Source organism: Spea bombifrons, chromosome 6 (assembly GCF_027358695.1).
Source record: "Spea bombifrons isolate aSpeBom1 chromosome 6, aSpeBom1.2.pri, whole genome shotgun sequence".
In the NCBI taxonomy this organism is placed as follows: domain Eukaryota; kingdom Metazoa; phylum Chordata; class Amphibia; order Anura; family Pelobatidae; genus Spea; species Spea bombifrons.
Window position 1 is genome coordinate 48,817,663 of NC_071092.1, and position 16,365 is coordinate 48,834,027.

Consider the following 16,365-nt stretch of genomic DNA (forward strand, 5'->3'; position numbering starts at 1 on the left):
AACACGCATCATATACCCCCAGCATACACTATATACCCCAACACGCATCATATACCCCAGCATACACTAAATACCCCAACACGCATCATATACCCCCAGCATACACTATATACCCCAACACGCATCATATACCCCCAGCATACACTATATACCCCAACACGCATCATATACCCCAGCATACACTATATACCCCAACACGCATCATATACCCCCAGCATACACTATATACCCCAACACGCATCATATACCCCCAGCATACACTATATACCCCAACACGCATCATATACCCCCAGCATACACTATATACCCCAACACGCATCATATACCCCCAGCATACACTATATACCCCAACACGCATCATATACCCCCAGCATACACTATATACCCCAACACGCATCATATACCCCCAGCATACACTATATACCCCAACACGCATCATATACCCCCAGCATACACTATATACCCCAACACGCATCATATACCCCAGCATACACTAAATACCCCAACACGCATCATATACCCCCAGCATACACTATATACCCCAACACGCATCATATACCCCCAGCATACACTATATACCCCAACACGCATCATATACCCCCAGCATACACTATATACCCCAACACGCATCATATACCCCCAGCATACACTATATACCCCAACACGCATCATATACCCCCAGCATACACTATATACCCCAACACGCATCATATACCCCCAGCATACACTATATACCCCAACACGCATCATATACCCCCAGCATACACTATATACCCCAACACGCATCATATACCCCCAGCATACACTATATACCCCAACACGCATCATATACCCCCAGCATACACTATATACCCCAACACGCATCATATACCCCAGCATACACTAAATACCCCAACACGCATCATATACCCCCAGCATACACTATATACCCCAACACGCATCATATACCCCCAGCATACACTATATACCCCAACACGCATCATATACCCCCAGCATACACTATATACCCCAACACGCATCATATACCCCCAGCATACACTATATACCCCAACACGCATCATATACCCCCAGCATACACTATATACCCCAACACGCATCATATACCCCCAGCATACACTATATACCCCAACACGCATCATATACCCCCAGCATACACTATATACCCCAACACGCATCATATACCCCCAGCATACACTATATACCCCCAGCACGCATAATATACCCCCAGCACAAATTATACACACTCAACATACACACACACTATATACCCCCAGCACGCATAATATACCCCCAGCATGAAATATTCATATATTAAACGAACAGACAGGGTTTTTTTTGTAGTCAGAATCAACTCAGAGGGTTAATTCTTAGCTTTAGAAAAAACAACTGGTCCGTGGTCAGGGAGTCAGATTATAAAAGCTACTGATTGTCAGTGGTTCCAGTGAGCTCAGTGAGTAGTGGGTGTAGTGACTGGCTGCAGGTGGATGTGGTCCCAGTGGGTGGTGGGTGCAGTGACTGGCTGCAGGTGGATGTGGTCCCAGTGGGTGGTGGCTGCAGTGACTGGGCGCAGGTGGATGTGGTCCCAGTGGGTGGTGGGTGCAGTGACTGGCTGCAGGTGGATGTGGTCCCAGTGAGTGGTGGGTGCAGTGACTGGCTGCAGGTGGATGTGGTCCCAGTGGGTGGTGGGTGCAGTGACTGGCTGCAGGTGGATGTGGTCCCAGTGGGTGGTGGGTGCAGGTGGATGTGGTCCCAGTGGGTGGTGGGTGCAGTGACTGGCTGCAGGTGGATGTGGTCCCAATGGGTGGTGGGTGCAGTGACTGGCTGCAGGTGGATGTGGTCCCAGTGGGTGGTGGGTGCAGTGACTGGCTGCAGGTGGATGTGGTCCCAGTGGGTGGTGGGTGCAGTGACTGGCTGCAGGTGGATGTGGTCCCAGTGGGTGGTGGGTGCAGTGACTGGCTGCAGGTGGATGTGGTCCCGGTGGGTGGTGGGTGCAGTGACTGGCTGCAGGTGGATGTGGTCCCGGTGGGTGGTGGGTGCAGTGACTGGCTGCAGGTGGATGTGGTCCCAGTGGGTGGTGGGTGCAGTGACTGGCTGCAGGTGGATGTGGTCCCAGTGGGTGGTGGGTGCAGTGACTGGCTGCAGGTGGATGTGGTCCCAGTGGGTGGTGGGTGCAGTGACTGGCTGCAGGTGGATGTGGTCCCGGTGGGTGGTGGGTGCAGTGACTGGCTGCAGGTGGATGTGGTCCCGGTGGGTGGTGGGTGCAGTGACTGGCTGCAAGTAGATGTGGTCCCAGTGGGTGGTGGGTGCAGTGACTGGCTGCAGGTGGATGTGGTCCCGGTGGGTGGTGGGTGCAGTGACTGGCTGCAGGTGGATGTGGTCCCGGTGGGTGGTGGGTGCAGTGACTGGCTGCAAGTAGATGTGGTCCCAGTGGGTGGTGGGTGCAGTGACTGGCTGCAGGTGGATGTGGTCCCAGTGGGTGGTGGGTGCAGTGACTGGCTGCAGGTGGATGTGGTCCCGGTGGGTGGTGGGTGCAGTGACTGGCTGCAGGTGGATGTGGTCCCAGTGGGTGGTGGGTGCAGTGACTGGCTGCAGGTGGATGTGGTCCCAGTGGTTGCAGTGAGTGTCTGCAGGCAGATCATGCATTCCCCGACTGGCTGTCTCAGTGGGCGCAGGGGGGTCTCGCAGACTGGAGTGAGGAGCAGTCACTGAGTCTGCCTGCTGCTGCCGCGCACTTCGCACGTTTCTTCCCAAGCAGAGGCTGCAGCGGGGGCCAGCGAGGGGCCAGTGAGGGGCCAGTAAGGAGCCAGTGAGGGGCCAGTGAGGGGCCAGTGAGGGGCCAGTGAGGAGCCAGTGAGGGGCCCCTGGGTGCCGGCAGTGCCTGTGTGTGGGCAGCGGGGACACGCCGAGTGACTCCGGGGCTGCAGCCCGCTGGATGCCGTCAGGGCTGTGAATCCCGTCTGATCTCCAGATTACCGGCAGGCGCAGGAGGGATGAGCGGCCCCGACCCCAAAGAGTACCTGGCGAGGAGGGAGATCCCCCAGCTGTTTGAGGTAAGTGCCCCCTCTGCCCCCCGCGTGACACCAGCGGGGCTCATCAGCTACTGGGAATCCCCCTCAAACCCCCTGCACCAGTAGAACCAGCCGTAAATACCAGAATAACCAGTAATAAATACCCATACAAGGTACTGGGCACCAGTATAACCAGTAATAAATACCCATACAGCGTACTGGGCACCAGTATAACCAGTAATAACTCCCCATACAGAGCCCTGTGCTGTTACCTGCCGGGGGTCCTCGGGCTGGGATTAGGGGGGGTTCTGCTTTCTGATCATTCATTCATTGCGGAGGAAACACCGAGGAGGCTGCGGTCCCCGAGATCCATCACGGACACGGCGCTTCACCCACGCGAAACACGGTGTCCGGGAACGGGGAGAGAACGAGAAGAACGCGATACATTGCAGCAGACTCATTATTATTATTATTATTATTTATTATTATTATTATTATTATCATTATTATTATTTAGCACTAGTAACTATGGCATTGTGTGATGCGCTGCATCGGTGTGAATTATTATTATTAATATTATTATTATTAATGTTTCCGTGTGATGCGCTCTATCAGTGTAAATGGTGTGAATTATTATTAATATTATTTTATTATTATTATTATTATTAATGGTTCTGTGTGATGCGCTGTATCGGTGTGAATTATTATTATTATTATTATTATTATTATTATTATAATTAATGGTTCCGTGTGATGCGCTGTATCAGTGTAAATGGTGTGAATTATTATTATTATTATGATTATTATTATTATTTATTAATGGTTCCGTGTGATGCGCTGTATCGGTGTGAATTATTATTATTATTATTATTAATATTATTATGATTATTAATGGTTCCGTGTGATACGCTGTATCGGTGTGAATTATTATTATTATTATTATTATTATTATTATTTATTAATGGTTCCGTGTGATGCGCTCTATCACTATGTATCGGGTGTATGAATGCAGTTAATAATGTCACACTTTCTGTCGGTTTAACCCCTGCTGTCCTGTATAAAACGTTCTAATATCATTTTTATTCCCATCCCGGGTGTCGCCTTCAGATAGAATTCTCCGGTTCAGCCCAGAAAGGCTGCGATTAGTGAGAGTGGGAGGTTCGGGTTCTGCTCGGTACCGGCAGACGGCGGGGAGGGTTACAGAGATTTATTTAGAGGGAAATTCGCGATCCCCCAAATCAAGGGGTAACCAGTCCTATAATACACTAACCCTACTGTACACACCATACACAGCGCTGAGTACACTCTGAGGCTGGCACTATATACAGCGCTGAGTTCACCCAGAGGCTGGCACTATATACAGCGCTGAGTTCACCCTGAGGCTGGCCCTATACACAGTGCTGAATTCACCCTGAGGCTGGCCCTATACACAGCGCTGAGTTCACTCTGAGGCTGGCACTATACACAGTGCTGAGTAGTGAGTTCACCCTGAGGCTGGCACTATACACAGTGCTGAGTAGTGAGTTCACCCTGAGGCTGGCACTATACACAGTGCTGAGTTCACCCAGAGGCTGGCACTATACACAGTGCTGAGTTCACCCAGAGGCTGGCATTATACACAGTGCTGAGTTCACCCTGAGGCTGGCACTATACACAGTGCTGAGTAATGAGTTCACCCTGAGGCTGGCCCTATACACAGTGCTGAGTAATGAGTTCACCCTGAGGCTGGCACTATACACAGTGCTGAGTAGTGTGTTCACCCTGAGGCTGGCCCTATACACAGTGCTGAGTAGTGTTTTCACCCTGAGGCTGGCCCTATACACAGTGCTGAGTTCACCCTGAGGCTGGCCCTATACACAGTGCTGGGTTCACCCAGAGACTGGAGCTATACAGAGTTTTAAGAGAATTAAAGAGAAATATCGGCACACATTCAGTAAAACTGAGCTGTAAAGGAAGGACGTTTTACTTTACTGAGAGGGTGGTGGATAAGTGGAACAGCCTCCCAGCAGAGATGGTAGAGGCTATTACAGTGAGTTCTCCTTGCCAAAACATCATATATAATTTCTGTGGCTCACTAAACATGAAAAAGGCTAATTATGGTTAAACAAACATATGCTAAAAATGGTAAAAAAAGCTCCGGCACTTAGGGTGGTAAACCCCTCTATCATGAAGGGGTTCAGTACAGTAGAGAGGGTGGTAGATCAATGGAACAGCCACCCAGCAGAAGTGGTAGAGGGCAATACAGTGAGGGGATTGAACATGCAGAGACCTCTGAGCTCCTGTCATTTTATGTCCAATAAAAGAATCAACTTCAGCTAAAGACTAAAGATAGAGAGAGATTCAATAAAAACCCGATTTAGACAGAAACAGCCAAATGATCGTAAAATAAAGTTTCTGGGGAATAAATTTACTAAAATGTGTGTTATGGAGAAATAATCGAAGCCTCAATAAACATGGATATAATAATCCATGTAACGGGGCCCCTACTAGCCCAGTAACCGGCAAAATGCAGAAGCAGCATCCGACTATATGATGGGTATAATATATGATGTGTATAATATATGATGTGTATAATATATGATGGGTATAATATATGATGGGTATAATATATGATACGTATAATATATGATGGGTATAATATATGATGCGTATAATATATGATGCGTATAATATATGATGCTTATAATATATGATGGGTATAATATATGATGCGTATAATATATGATGGGTATAATATATGATGCGTATAATATATGATGGGTATAATATATGATGGGTATAATATATGATGCGTATAATATATGATGCTTATAATATATGATGGGTATAATATATGATGCGTATAATATATGATGGGTATAATATATGATGCGTATAATATATGATGGGTATAATATATGATGGGTATAATATATGATGCGTATAATATATGATGCGTATAATATATGATGTGTATAATATATGATGTGTATAATATATGATGTGTATAATATATGATGCGTATAATATATGATGTGTATAATATATGATGCTTATAATATATGATGTGTATAATATATGATGTGTATAATATATGATGCTTATAATATATGATGCGTATAATATATGATGCGTATAATATATGATGTGTATAATATATGATGTGTATAATATATGATGCGTATAATATATGATGTGTAATATGTAATGTATACAATATATACAATCTGCTGTATAATATGGAATTTATATAACGTATGATATATACGGCCAGCTCTGTTTGTTATCCTCCTAATAATGTTTATTAACCCCTGAATGGCAGGCACTCGGAGCTCCGTAACATGATCCTGTTTAAAATAAGCCTCTATAGCATTACACAGAAGATTAACCCTTTCTGTGGCAGCTCCACGTCCTGGTGTAACTATTACAGAGAATAAACCCCTCTTATCGTGTTATACAAGTTATATATTTTATAAACCCATAACTGCTAACCCCCCAGTTATAATACTTGAGTCCTCAGCCAACCCACCCCTTCTGGGGTAAAAATGAAGCCCGTCTCACGTCTCTCCCCTTCTTCTGGGTTCTGAGCCGAGAGGCTCGTCTGCGGTGCTCAGATCTGTGCCTCTCCCGACCTCTAGGAGCCATTCTTTGTTTTCTGCTGTTATGTGACATCATGTCATGGCTGCATTCCACTGGCATATGACATCATGCCCCAACTGTGTACGGTTGGGATATGACATCATGGCCCACCTATGTACGCTTGCGATATGACATCGTGTCCCACCTGTGATTCACTGGCATATGACATCATTCCTGAATATATCGCGCAGGCTCGTCTCTTTTATACTCACCGAGCACCGCTGCTTCTGTTTCAGGGGCTTATAAACGGGTTGATGTATCACAGACCGGAGGATCCAGTGGATTACCTGGAAACCTGCTTGCAAAAAGTGAAGGAGCTCGGGGGGTCCGAGAAAGTGAAGTGGGATACGTTTGTGGGTCCAGACAAGAGGAACTTACCTCCTCTCAACGGGGGCCAAGCCCGGAGATCGTTCTTCAGAAACGGTAACATATGGGAGAAAAAGATACACATTTAATCAAATTTACATGATTTGGGGTAAAAATAAACACACAGATAGCAGCCGGGGAATAAAATTAGCAGCGCAGGGAAGAGACGCGTTCGGAACGCGGCGCTGGGGGATATTTAGCGGATTCTTTCTGAATCTTGATCATTTAGTAACCTAAATAGCAATCATTTTAAAAACTATCCGAGCTCTGTAAGCGGCAGAAAAAATCTACGGAGCATCCGAGTGTATTAAATACCCATTTATCTAAATTATCACAGAATGGTAGATAAATTGAGCAGCCTCCCAGCAGAGGTGGTAGAGGGTAATACAGTGTGGGGGTTAAACATGCATGGGATAGACATACGGCTCCTGAATCTAAGACGAGACCAACAACTGATTAAGGTTTGAGTCTTTACAGCAGGAGAAACGGGGGCCGGATGGGGCCGATCTGCCGGCGGGTTCTGGGTTTCTTTGATTCAAATTGTACGAAATTTGTGCTTTTTTATATCATTTTAGTAGAGGTTACTAGACCGGCCCAAAGGCTCCATTTATCTGTACGGTGTAATATTTTCCAATATGGCGGCCGGCGCTCAGTGAGGGGCGTATTTATTGGACTGGGTCTAATGTTTTTCTTTTTCTTTTCTCCAATAGTTTTGCCTGAAAGTGGGAATTTTCCGTATCGGCGATACGACCGCCTGCCCCCGATTCACCAATTCTCCATAGAGAGCGACACGGACCTGTCCGAGACGGCAGAGCTGATTGAAGAATACGAGGTGTTCGACCCCTCGAGACCTCGGCCAAAAATCATTCTCGTCATCGGTAAGAAAGAAACACTCGAATTCCTCCTTTTATCCGATAAATCATCATGACTTCCCCCTTATACCACCAATACTGGTGTAACTGGAGACTGAACCAGTCAACCCCAAAACTGCCCCAGTATACTACATACTATAATATATATAACGCGAGGGGGGCTATAACCAGTCCTGCTTCCCGATTCTTCGAATTCATGCGGATTCACACCTGAAAACATAAAAGGTTAAAAGCTGGAAAAACGAATGAAGTCCGTCCCGCCATAGACTTTCAGAGAGTCTGAATGGTTGATTAAGACTGAGGCATTCTATTGTTCCCCACAGGCAGTATGATAAGGAGTCGGGGGGTTTAGTAGATCGGGGGTCAGATAACAGAGCGAGAATCAAACAAACGGCTGATATGCAGCTGCCTGAAAACATTATATTATGGGGCAAAAAACTATAGAAAACAGAGCGATATTTTTGGAAACTTGTTTTTAATCTGATACGAGGAATAAAAAATAGAGATCCCTACAGAGAGCGGCGTTGGAACCAACCGGCCCTTTTTGATTCCTTTTTAAGTCATTAATTCTTTAGAGTCGCTTTATGCACGTCCCAAGCTTTCTTAAAGTCCTTTACAGTGTTTTCCTGCACCACTTCCACTGGAGGTCTATTCCAGGCATCTACTACTTTCTGTACAGCAGAATTCTCTCGCACTACTCCACATCCTTGCACGTTCCGTCACGCCCTGTAGTTGCTCTTCCTTCTTAGATTTTACTTAATCCCTCCTTTAATAAACCCCTTTTTACCCCCCCCCGGTAGCGATGCAGCCGCCCCGTCTTTGGTGTCTTTCTAAAGCCGGACCCGGATCTCCCGGGTCAGAGAGCCTCACACTGTATATATTATTTACAGCTGATGTACTCGGCACTTTACAGTATAAGAGGAGCTGCAATAAGTGACGTCGTATAATAAAGACATTGGGGTATCGTAAATACAAATAAATTAGGAGTCCCTGCCCCACAGAGCTCACACTCTTTATTCTGGCGCGTGATCTAGAAGCTTTTCCTGCGTTATCTGAGTTTTAAGTCCAAATAAAATTCCGCTGGGAACGCGCGGCTTTCTCGGGTTATCAGCGACCCCCCATTCCCCCCCCCCGCAGCCTCTGCCCCGAGAAATACCGAGACCCCCAGCTGGAGTCTGCGGAATTCTGTCTGAAATGTATCGTTTACTGCGATATCCATCAAGAAGCGTCAGGATTTCTGTGATTGGCTCATCGCATGGGGTAACCCCGCCTCCCCCGCTGGGCATCATACTGCAGCTTCCCTGCGGAGACGGCTTTCCCGGGAGAAGCCAAAACCTTTTTTTCTTAGTTTTTCACAAAACGATAAATGCTTTTATGAGAGATGCGGAATTCCGGGGGGATTCAGGTGCATGTTTAATACCCTCACTGTATTACCTCTACCACTTCTACTGGGAGGCTGTTCCACTCATCTACCAGCCTTACAGACAGTCTTAGCCTCTAGCATTAGATTCTGGCCGCTTTTCTAACGTTTTTCCTCCATATTTCATGGCGTTGATGCTTCACGCATTTCAAACCTCTGTTTTATTTGAATATTTATGCTGTTCTTGAATAAATTAATAAAAAATACATAAATCTATGAAATTAATTTTAATTATAGAACAAAAATGTACATAATGAATATTTCTTGTTTTTAATAATCAACGTTCTGTTTATAAACCTCGGTAACGGCGACAAACGTTAAATAGAAACATTGTTAGAAATAAATGTAACTCATTTACCCCGAATTGTTACTTTCTTTCAAAAATAATCTGAAACACTGAAAATACAAAAAATGTCCGATTCTTCCCAAAGATATTCTCCTGACGAAAGCGCTCGGACCAAGTCCAGCGCAGGATAAGAAGTAAAGTCACATAAGCTTTCGGAACCTCAGAGGTCTCTTCTTCAGATGTAATGAGGAGACATCTGAGGTCTATTTTTTCCAGGTTGATTTAATAAAATGAATCAAATTTGATGAAAGACTCCATTACTTTGTTGGGATAGTAAAACGGGCAGACAGGGGCGCATCGCATAACAATGAGGTTAGGAGGGTTCTGCTCAAAGGAGCTTACAATCTAAAATGCTTCATCCGATGTGGGAAAGTTTTAAATGTTAAATTTATATGCTTTTGACCCGGAATCCAGGTGAAGCGGCGGCGGCGGATCGGCGGCTCCCAATTCACAGCCTTTTTAAATAGTTAATCGCTTTCTCCTGCAGCCTCATAAAAATATTCCTGGCTGATGTTTGCGGCGGCTGCTGCCAGATCTCCCCGCAGACCCCGACGCGCTTTGAATGTTTCATGAGTTTTCTGCTCGCGTTTAACTTGGAAGCAGCGAAGTCACCGAAAACGTCCTCTGTGCGCAACCCCCCCTCCCCCGATAACTAAATAACAGATTATTACATCACACTCATTAACTAAGAATAAAGGAATCTGTGTAGTTCTGGGGAGAGGGCCGGGTACTGGAAGGGTTAAGTTCCAATGCATGCGCTGAGAGTGCCCGGCTTCAATTAACAGTAACACCCCCCGCGCTGTATACAGTAATATAACCCCCCCAGCGCTGTATACAGTAATATAACCCCCAGCGCTGTATACAGTAATATAACCCCCAGCACTGTATACAGTAATATAACCCCCAGCACTGTATACAGTAATATAACCCCCAGCGCTGTATACAGTAATAACCCCCCCAGCGCTGTATACAGTAATATAACCCCCAGCGCTGTATACAGTAATATAACCCCCAGCACTGTATACAGTAATATAACCCCCCCAGCGCTGTATACAGTAATATAACCCCCAGCGCTGTATACAGTAATATAACCCCCAGCGCTGTATACAGTAATATAACCCCCCAGCGCTGTATACAGTAATATAACCCCCAGCGCTGTATACAGTAATATAACCCCCAGCGCTGTATACAGTAATATACCCCCAGTTATCAGTCATGTGATAGACTTTCATTAGTCAGAGAGTCCGACTGGGTGATTAAGACTGAGCCATTCTATTGTTCCCCACAGGCAGTATGATAAGGAGTCGGGGGGTTTAGTAGATCGGGGTTCAGATAACAGAGCGAGAATCATACAAACGGCTGATATGCAGCTGCCTGAAAACTTTATATTATGGGGGCAAAAACTACAACTGGGGTATAAGAAAAAAAAGAATATATTTCTGAAAACTAATTTTTAATCTGATTTTTGAAGTTCCCCTTGAAGTATTTAAAGAGCCATAATGCAGGGTGTAGTCCTTCACTCTCAAACCCCAAAGGGTTAATGATCAGAGTTATCTTCATGCATTAAGTGACTCTATAATTGGATAAAATATTGCTATGTAAAGTATGACTGCAGAGGGTTTTTCTGCTGCCCTTGTAACCTCTGTTCATGCTTATTTCAGTTGGGGGAGGGGTATCTGTATTAGTTTTTAAATTTCTTTTTATTAATTGTATCTTTTGTATGTTTTTGGATTTTTTGCAGGGGGTCCCGGCAGCGGGAAAGGGACGCAGAGCGTGAAAATCGCCGAGCGCTACGGCTTCGAGTACATCTCCGTGGGCGAGCTCCTGCGCAAGAAGATCCACAGCACGAGCAGCAACCGGAAATGGAGCCTCATCGCGAAGATCATAACCACGGGCGAGCTGGCTCCGCAGGTACCGCGTGCCGCGCCCCTCCCCCGCGTAACCCTCACCCCCCCGCGCGTAACCCTCACCCCCACCCCGCGAAACCTTCAACCCCCCCACGTAACTCCTCCCCCCGCGCACTCACTCCTCCCCATCCGTAACCTTCACCCCCTGTGTAACCCTCAACCCCCCCGCACAACCCTTCCCCACGCGTAACCCTCCCCCGCGCACTCACTCCCCCCCACGCACTCACCCCCCCCCCACGTAACCCTCACGGGTGCCTGTGCTGCCGTTACAGGAAACGACGATTACCGAAATAAAGCAGAAATTAATGCAAATTCCCGACTCGGACGGCATCGTCATCGACGGATTCCCACGCGACGTGGCTCAGGCTCTCTCCTTCGAGGATCAGGTAGGAAGCCCCACAATCCGCTGCCCCCTCCACGTCTGCGGACGTATGACATCATACCCCGGCACTCTGTGACATAAGAGCGCCCGGTAATTACTCCGAGCCCTCCTCGCTAACAAAACCTGAAAGCCGGATTCCATTACCTGTATATTACCTATACATTATACAGGGCATCTCACTGATTTATCTATACATTATACAGGGGGCCGGTCACTGATTTATCTATACATTATACAGGGGCCGGTCACTGATTTATCTATACATTATACAGGGGCCGGTCACTGATTTATCTATACATTATACAGGGGCCGGCTCACTGATTTATCTATACATTATACAGGGGCCGGTCACTGATTTATCTATACATTATACAGGGGCCGGCTCGCTGATTTATCTATACATTATACAGGGGGCCGGCCACTGATTTATCTATACATTATACAGGGGCCGGCTCACTGATTTATCTATACATTATACAGGGGGGCGGTCACTGATTTATCTATACATTATACAGGGGGCCGGTCACTGATTTATCTATACATTATACAGGGGCCGGTCACTGATTTATCTATACATTATACAGGGGCCGGCCACTGATTTATCTATACATTATACAGGGGGCCGGTCACTGATTTATCTATACATTATACAGGGGGCCGGTCACTGATTTATCTATACATTATACAGGGGCCGGTCACTGATTTATCTATACATTATACAGGGGCCTGTCACTGATTTATCTATACATTATACAGGGGCCGGCTCACTGATTTATCTATACATTATACAGGGGGCCGGTCACTGATTTATCTATACATTATACAGGGGGGCGGTCACTGATTTATCTATACATTATACAGGGGGCCGGTCACTGATTTATCTATACATTATACAGGGGGCCGGTCGCTGATTTATCTATACATTCTACAGGGACCGACTCGCTGATTTATCTATACATTATACAGGGGCCGGTCACTGATTTATCTATACATTATACAGGGCTGTCTCACTTGCGCATTTGTTGTATTAATGTGTTGGGAGGACACTAGATGGTTAAATGATGCAGAGCGACTCTGGTACAAAGCGCAGCAGAGACGTTCGATTGGTTTCCATGGTAACTGCTCCACTTTTCCCATTTAGCAGTAGAATTGTGTACAGTAGTGACGAGGCCTTGTAAATGTAGACCGTCTGTGGGCATGTAACCATGGTAACAGGCGTTACAGGGGGGCAGGTTGTTACAGAGGAGGTATGACACCGGGCCGCGCACCCCCCGCGTCCTGCATCCACCGTCCCCCCAAACCTCATTCCAGCCTCCAACGAGCCCCCCCCCCCGCGTGTCTGGAATCCTAAGACCCTCCGAGCCGTTTCCAATCTGCCGACAGCTGATCCCGCGGGGGCCGCCGGGGGGGGGGGATTTCAGACACTCAGAATACTAAACTCACATAAAAGTCACAAAGTAATTGCAATCATCCGCTTCCCGGCGAGCGCGAGACGTGCGGAAAATCCCGACTCGGAAGATTCCCCGGCGCCCCGGAATGTGTGTAACAATAATCCGCACCAAGTACGGGCGGAGGGCAGCAAACCTGCGATGGATTCCGCGATGCGCTGTCACCCAGTCAGGCATTTCCCGATCAGCCACAAGAGCTGACAATCTAGAGGGAAGGTGTGCATTTGACAAGCGGGGGGGTTGTTTTTCTTTCCGTCTGATCACAGACTCCATGTGAATTCATCCAGAAAAATGCTAAGATTGGTAGAAACGGCCCAAATCTTCACATTTTCAGGTTTTCATTTTTCAATAAACCAGCAGATCGGCCCCGGGCGGCCCCCGTCTAGTCACCCGTTTCTCCTGCTGTAACGACTAAAACCTTAATCAGTCGTTGGTCTCGTCTTAGATTCAGGAGCCGTATGTCTATCCCATGCATGTTTAATACCCTCGCTGTATTACCCTCTACCACTTCTGCTGGGAGGCTCTTCCACTTATCTACCACCCTCTCAGTAATGATATTTTCTATTTTTCTCCAGTTATTTCATGTAAATTCACAGAAATATGTTGGGTTTGCGGGGGGTTCTCGGCGAGTCCTTGTAACGCGTAGGGTTTCTCTGCGCAGTAAATCGATGCTAATGCCATCCGCGCAGCAGAGAAGATTTAATAATAAAAACTCTTGGATCAATATCAGAATTATAACATTTTTTACAATCAGCCGTACAGAAATAATTCAGAATCATTCAAAGAAATCGCTACCTCCGTGACGCTGTATTAACCTCTCCTCTACCACCTCTTCTGGGAGGCCGTTCCACTGAAGATACAGAAGGTGAAAAGAAGATTTAGAAGAGATTTATGGAGCTTTTTTCCCATTTAATATCAGAATATATCATATAACAAATTATTCCTCCTCAGATTCAGGAAGAAACTGAAGTTTATCCAATTATATCACACAGAAAAAGTCCCGATAACCCCGGCCGATCGCTCTGATTCGCCACTTAAGTTTAGTTATTTTTCTCTATTTTGAATCATAAATAAAATTAATCATTTTTTGGGATTTTTGAAATATATTTGCGGGGCTGATTATTATCATTTTATTAGTTTTTAGCTGATTGGATTAACGGATTAAACAGCTTTTAGTTTGTCCGTCTAAATAAATAAAGAAATAAATGCGAGGGACTATTTTACCTCCGGGAAGCTGAGGTCGGTGGCAGCCGGTGGCCAGGGCCGGCCCGACAATAGAGCCGAGTGGGGCACCTGCTCCAGGCTGCACTTTTGAAGGGGCTGCACTTTGCCGCCCCAAGCCCTTTTTATTTTTAAAGCGGAGGAGAGAGAGAGAGGGGCGCCGAGTGGTTTTACCAGCTGTCAGTACCTGCTCGGCGCCCGTCTCTCCTCTGCGAGCCCTCTAGCTCGGTCTCGGTGCCGGCTTGTAATGCTGAGCGCCGTAAGATGACGTCATTTCCAGCGCTCAGCATTACAAGCCGGCACCGAGACCGAGCCGGGAGACTCGCCGCAGGACTGCTCAAAGGTAAGTACAGGGGGGGTAGGGTAGATAATAGGGAGGGAGAGGAAGGGTAGATAATGGGGGGGGTGGCATTTTAAACTTCACCCCAGGCGGCATTTTGTCTTGGGCCAGCCCTGCCGGTGGCAGATCCAGCATTATCTGCCCCGTCCTCTCCCCTCCCACCCTTACAAAGGCTGCCTGCACCAATCAGCAACAACCAGTAACTTAACAACAGGAGGGAGGTAACTTAACGGGGAGGAATAATCCTGCAGATCCTGAGAACAGAACGCTACGATGGCTTCTCTAATACACATATATATATAAGTCAGATTGTTATGTTATATACTACTTGTTATGTCCTGTCTATCCTCTGTACAGCGCTACGGAATATGTTGGCGATAAATAAAACAATCAATAATAATCATTTTAAATGTAAAAATTCCCATCCAATTTCAAATAACGATTCTACTTTTTCTGCCAAATGTCTCGGTTTTTGGCCGTGAGACCCGAGCGTCTCCAGAGTAGATTCTCTTCTTGATACTTTTTTTTATTATTTAATATACTTTAATATTATTAGTCTAATTAGGGCCAAAAACATCTGAATTTGTGTTTGGCTCCGGTAACTTCCTATAATAACCCCCTCCGAGCTGCTTCTATATATAAGGGGGGGAGGGGGGGCGTGCTTGTGTTTTAACAATAGCTAATTATATCATATCTGCTAAAAAAAAAAAAACCACACTAAACGGAGCGACGCGTCTGAGAATGAATATTAATCACTTATAAGCCGGTGATTAGAATCTGACATTTAAATTAAACGGGAATAACCTCATTATATCAAATTCGAGCAGAATTCATCAACTAACGTCACAGATCTTATTGTAGATTATTATCGTTATTATTACTACAGGATTAATATTATTATCAAAGTATTAATATCATTATTATTACAGTATTATTATCATTATTATTATTATTACAGGATTAATATTATTATCAAAGTATTAATATCATTATTATTACAGTATTAATATTATTAAATTATTATTATTATCATTATTATTATTACGGTATTAATATTATTTTGACAGTATTAATATTATTATTAAAGTATTATTATCATTATTATTATTACAGGATTAATATTATTTTGACAGTATTATTATTATTTATTATTATTATTATTAAAGTATTATTATCATAATTATTATTACGGTATTAATATTGTTTTGACAGTATTATTATTATTATTATTACTAAAGTATTATTATCATTATTATTATTGCAGTATTAATATTATTTTGACAGTATTATTATTATTATTACTATTATCTGGATACATTTATGATAGATTGTGGTTTGAAAGTCGCTGTTAATAACGCTCCGTGGAATTCTGCGGATTGCGGCGATTCAGCTAAATCTTTGATGTAATTTCCGGTTTATTTGGCCATCGATCCCCTG

At 45.2% G+C, this 16,365-nt stretch overlaps 1 protein-coding gene across 1 annotated transcript in view; it reads left to right on the forward strand.

Moving 5' to 3' along the window:
* Window positions 1-2,901: 2,901 nt before the first annotated feature.
* AK5 (adenylate kinase 5) overlaps window positions 2,902-16,365 on the forward strand; it is a 63,368-nt gene continuing 49,904 nt past the window's right edge. Inside the window, exons 1-5 of the mRNA XM_053469709.1 lie at window positions 2,902-3,050; window positions 6,863-7,049; window positions 7,703-7,870; window positions 11,372-11,541; window positions 11,810-11,923. Coding sequence (XP_053325684.1) covers window positions 2,991-3,050; window positions 6,863-7,049; window positions 7,703-7,870; window positions 11,372-11,541; window positions 11,810-11,923 — 699 coding nt within the window. The 5' untranslated portion in view covers window positions 2,902-2,990. The remainder of the gene's footprint in view (window positions 3,051-6,862; window positions 7,050-7,702; window positions 7,871-11,371; window positions 11,542-11,809; window positions 11,924-16,365) is intronic.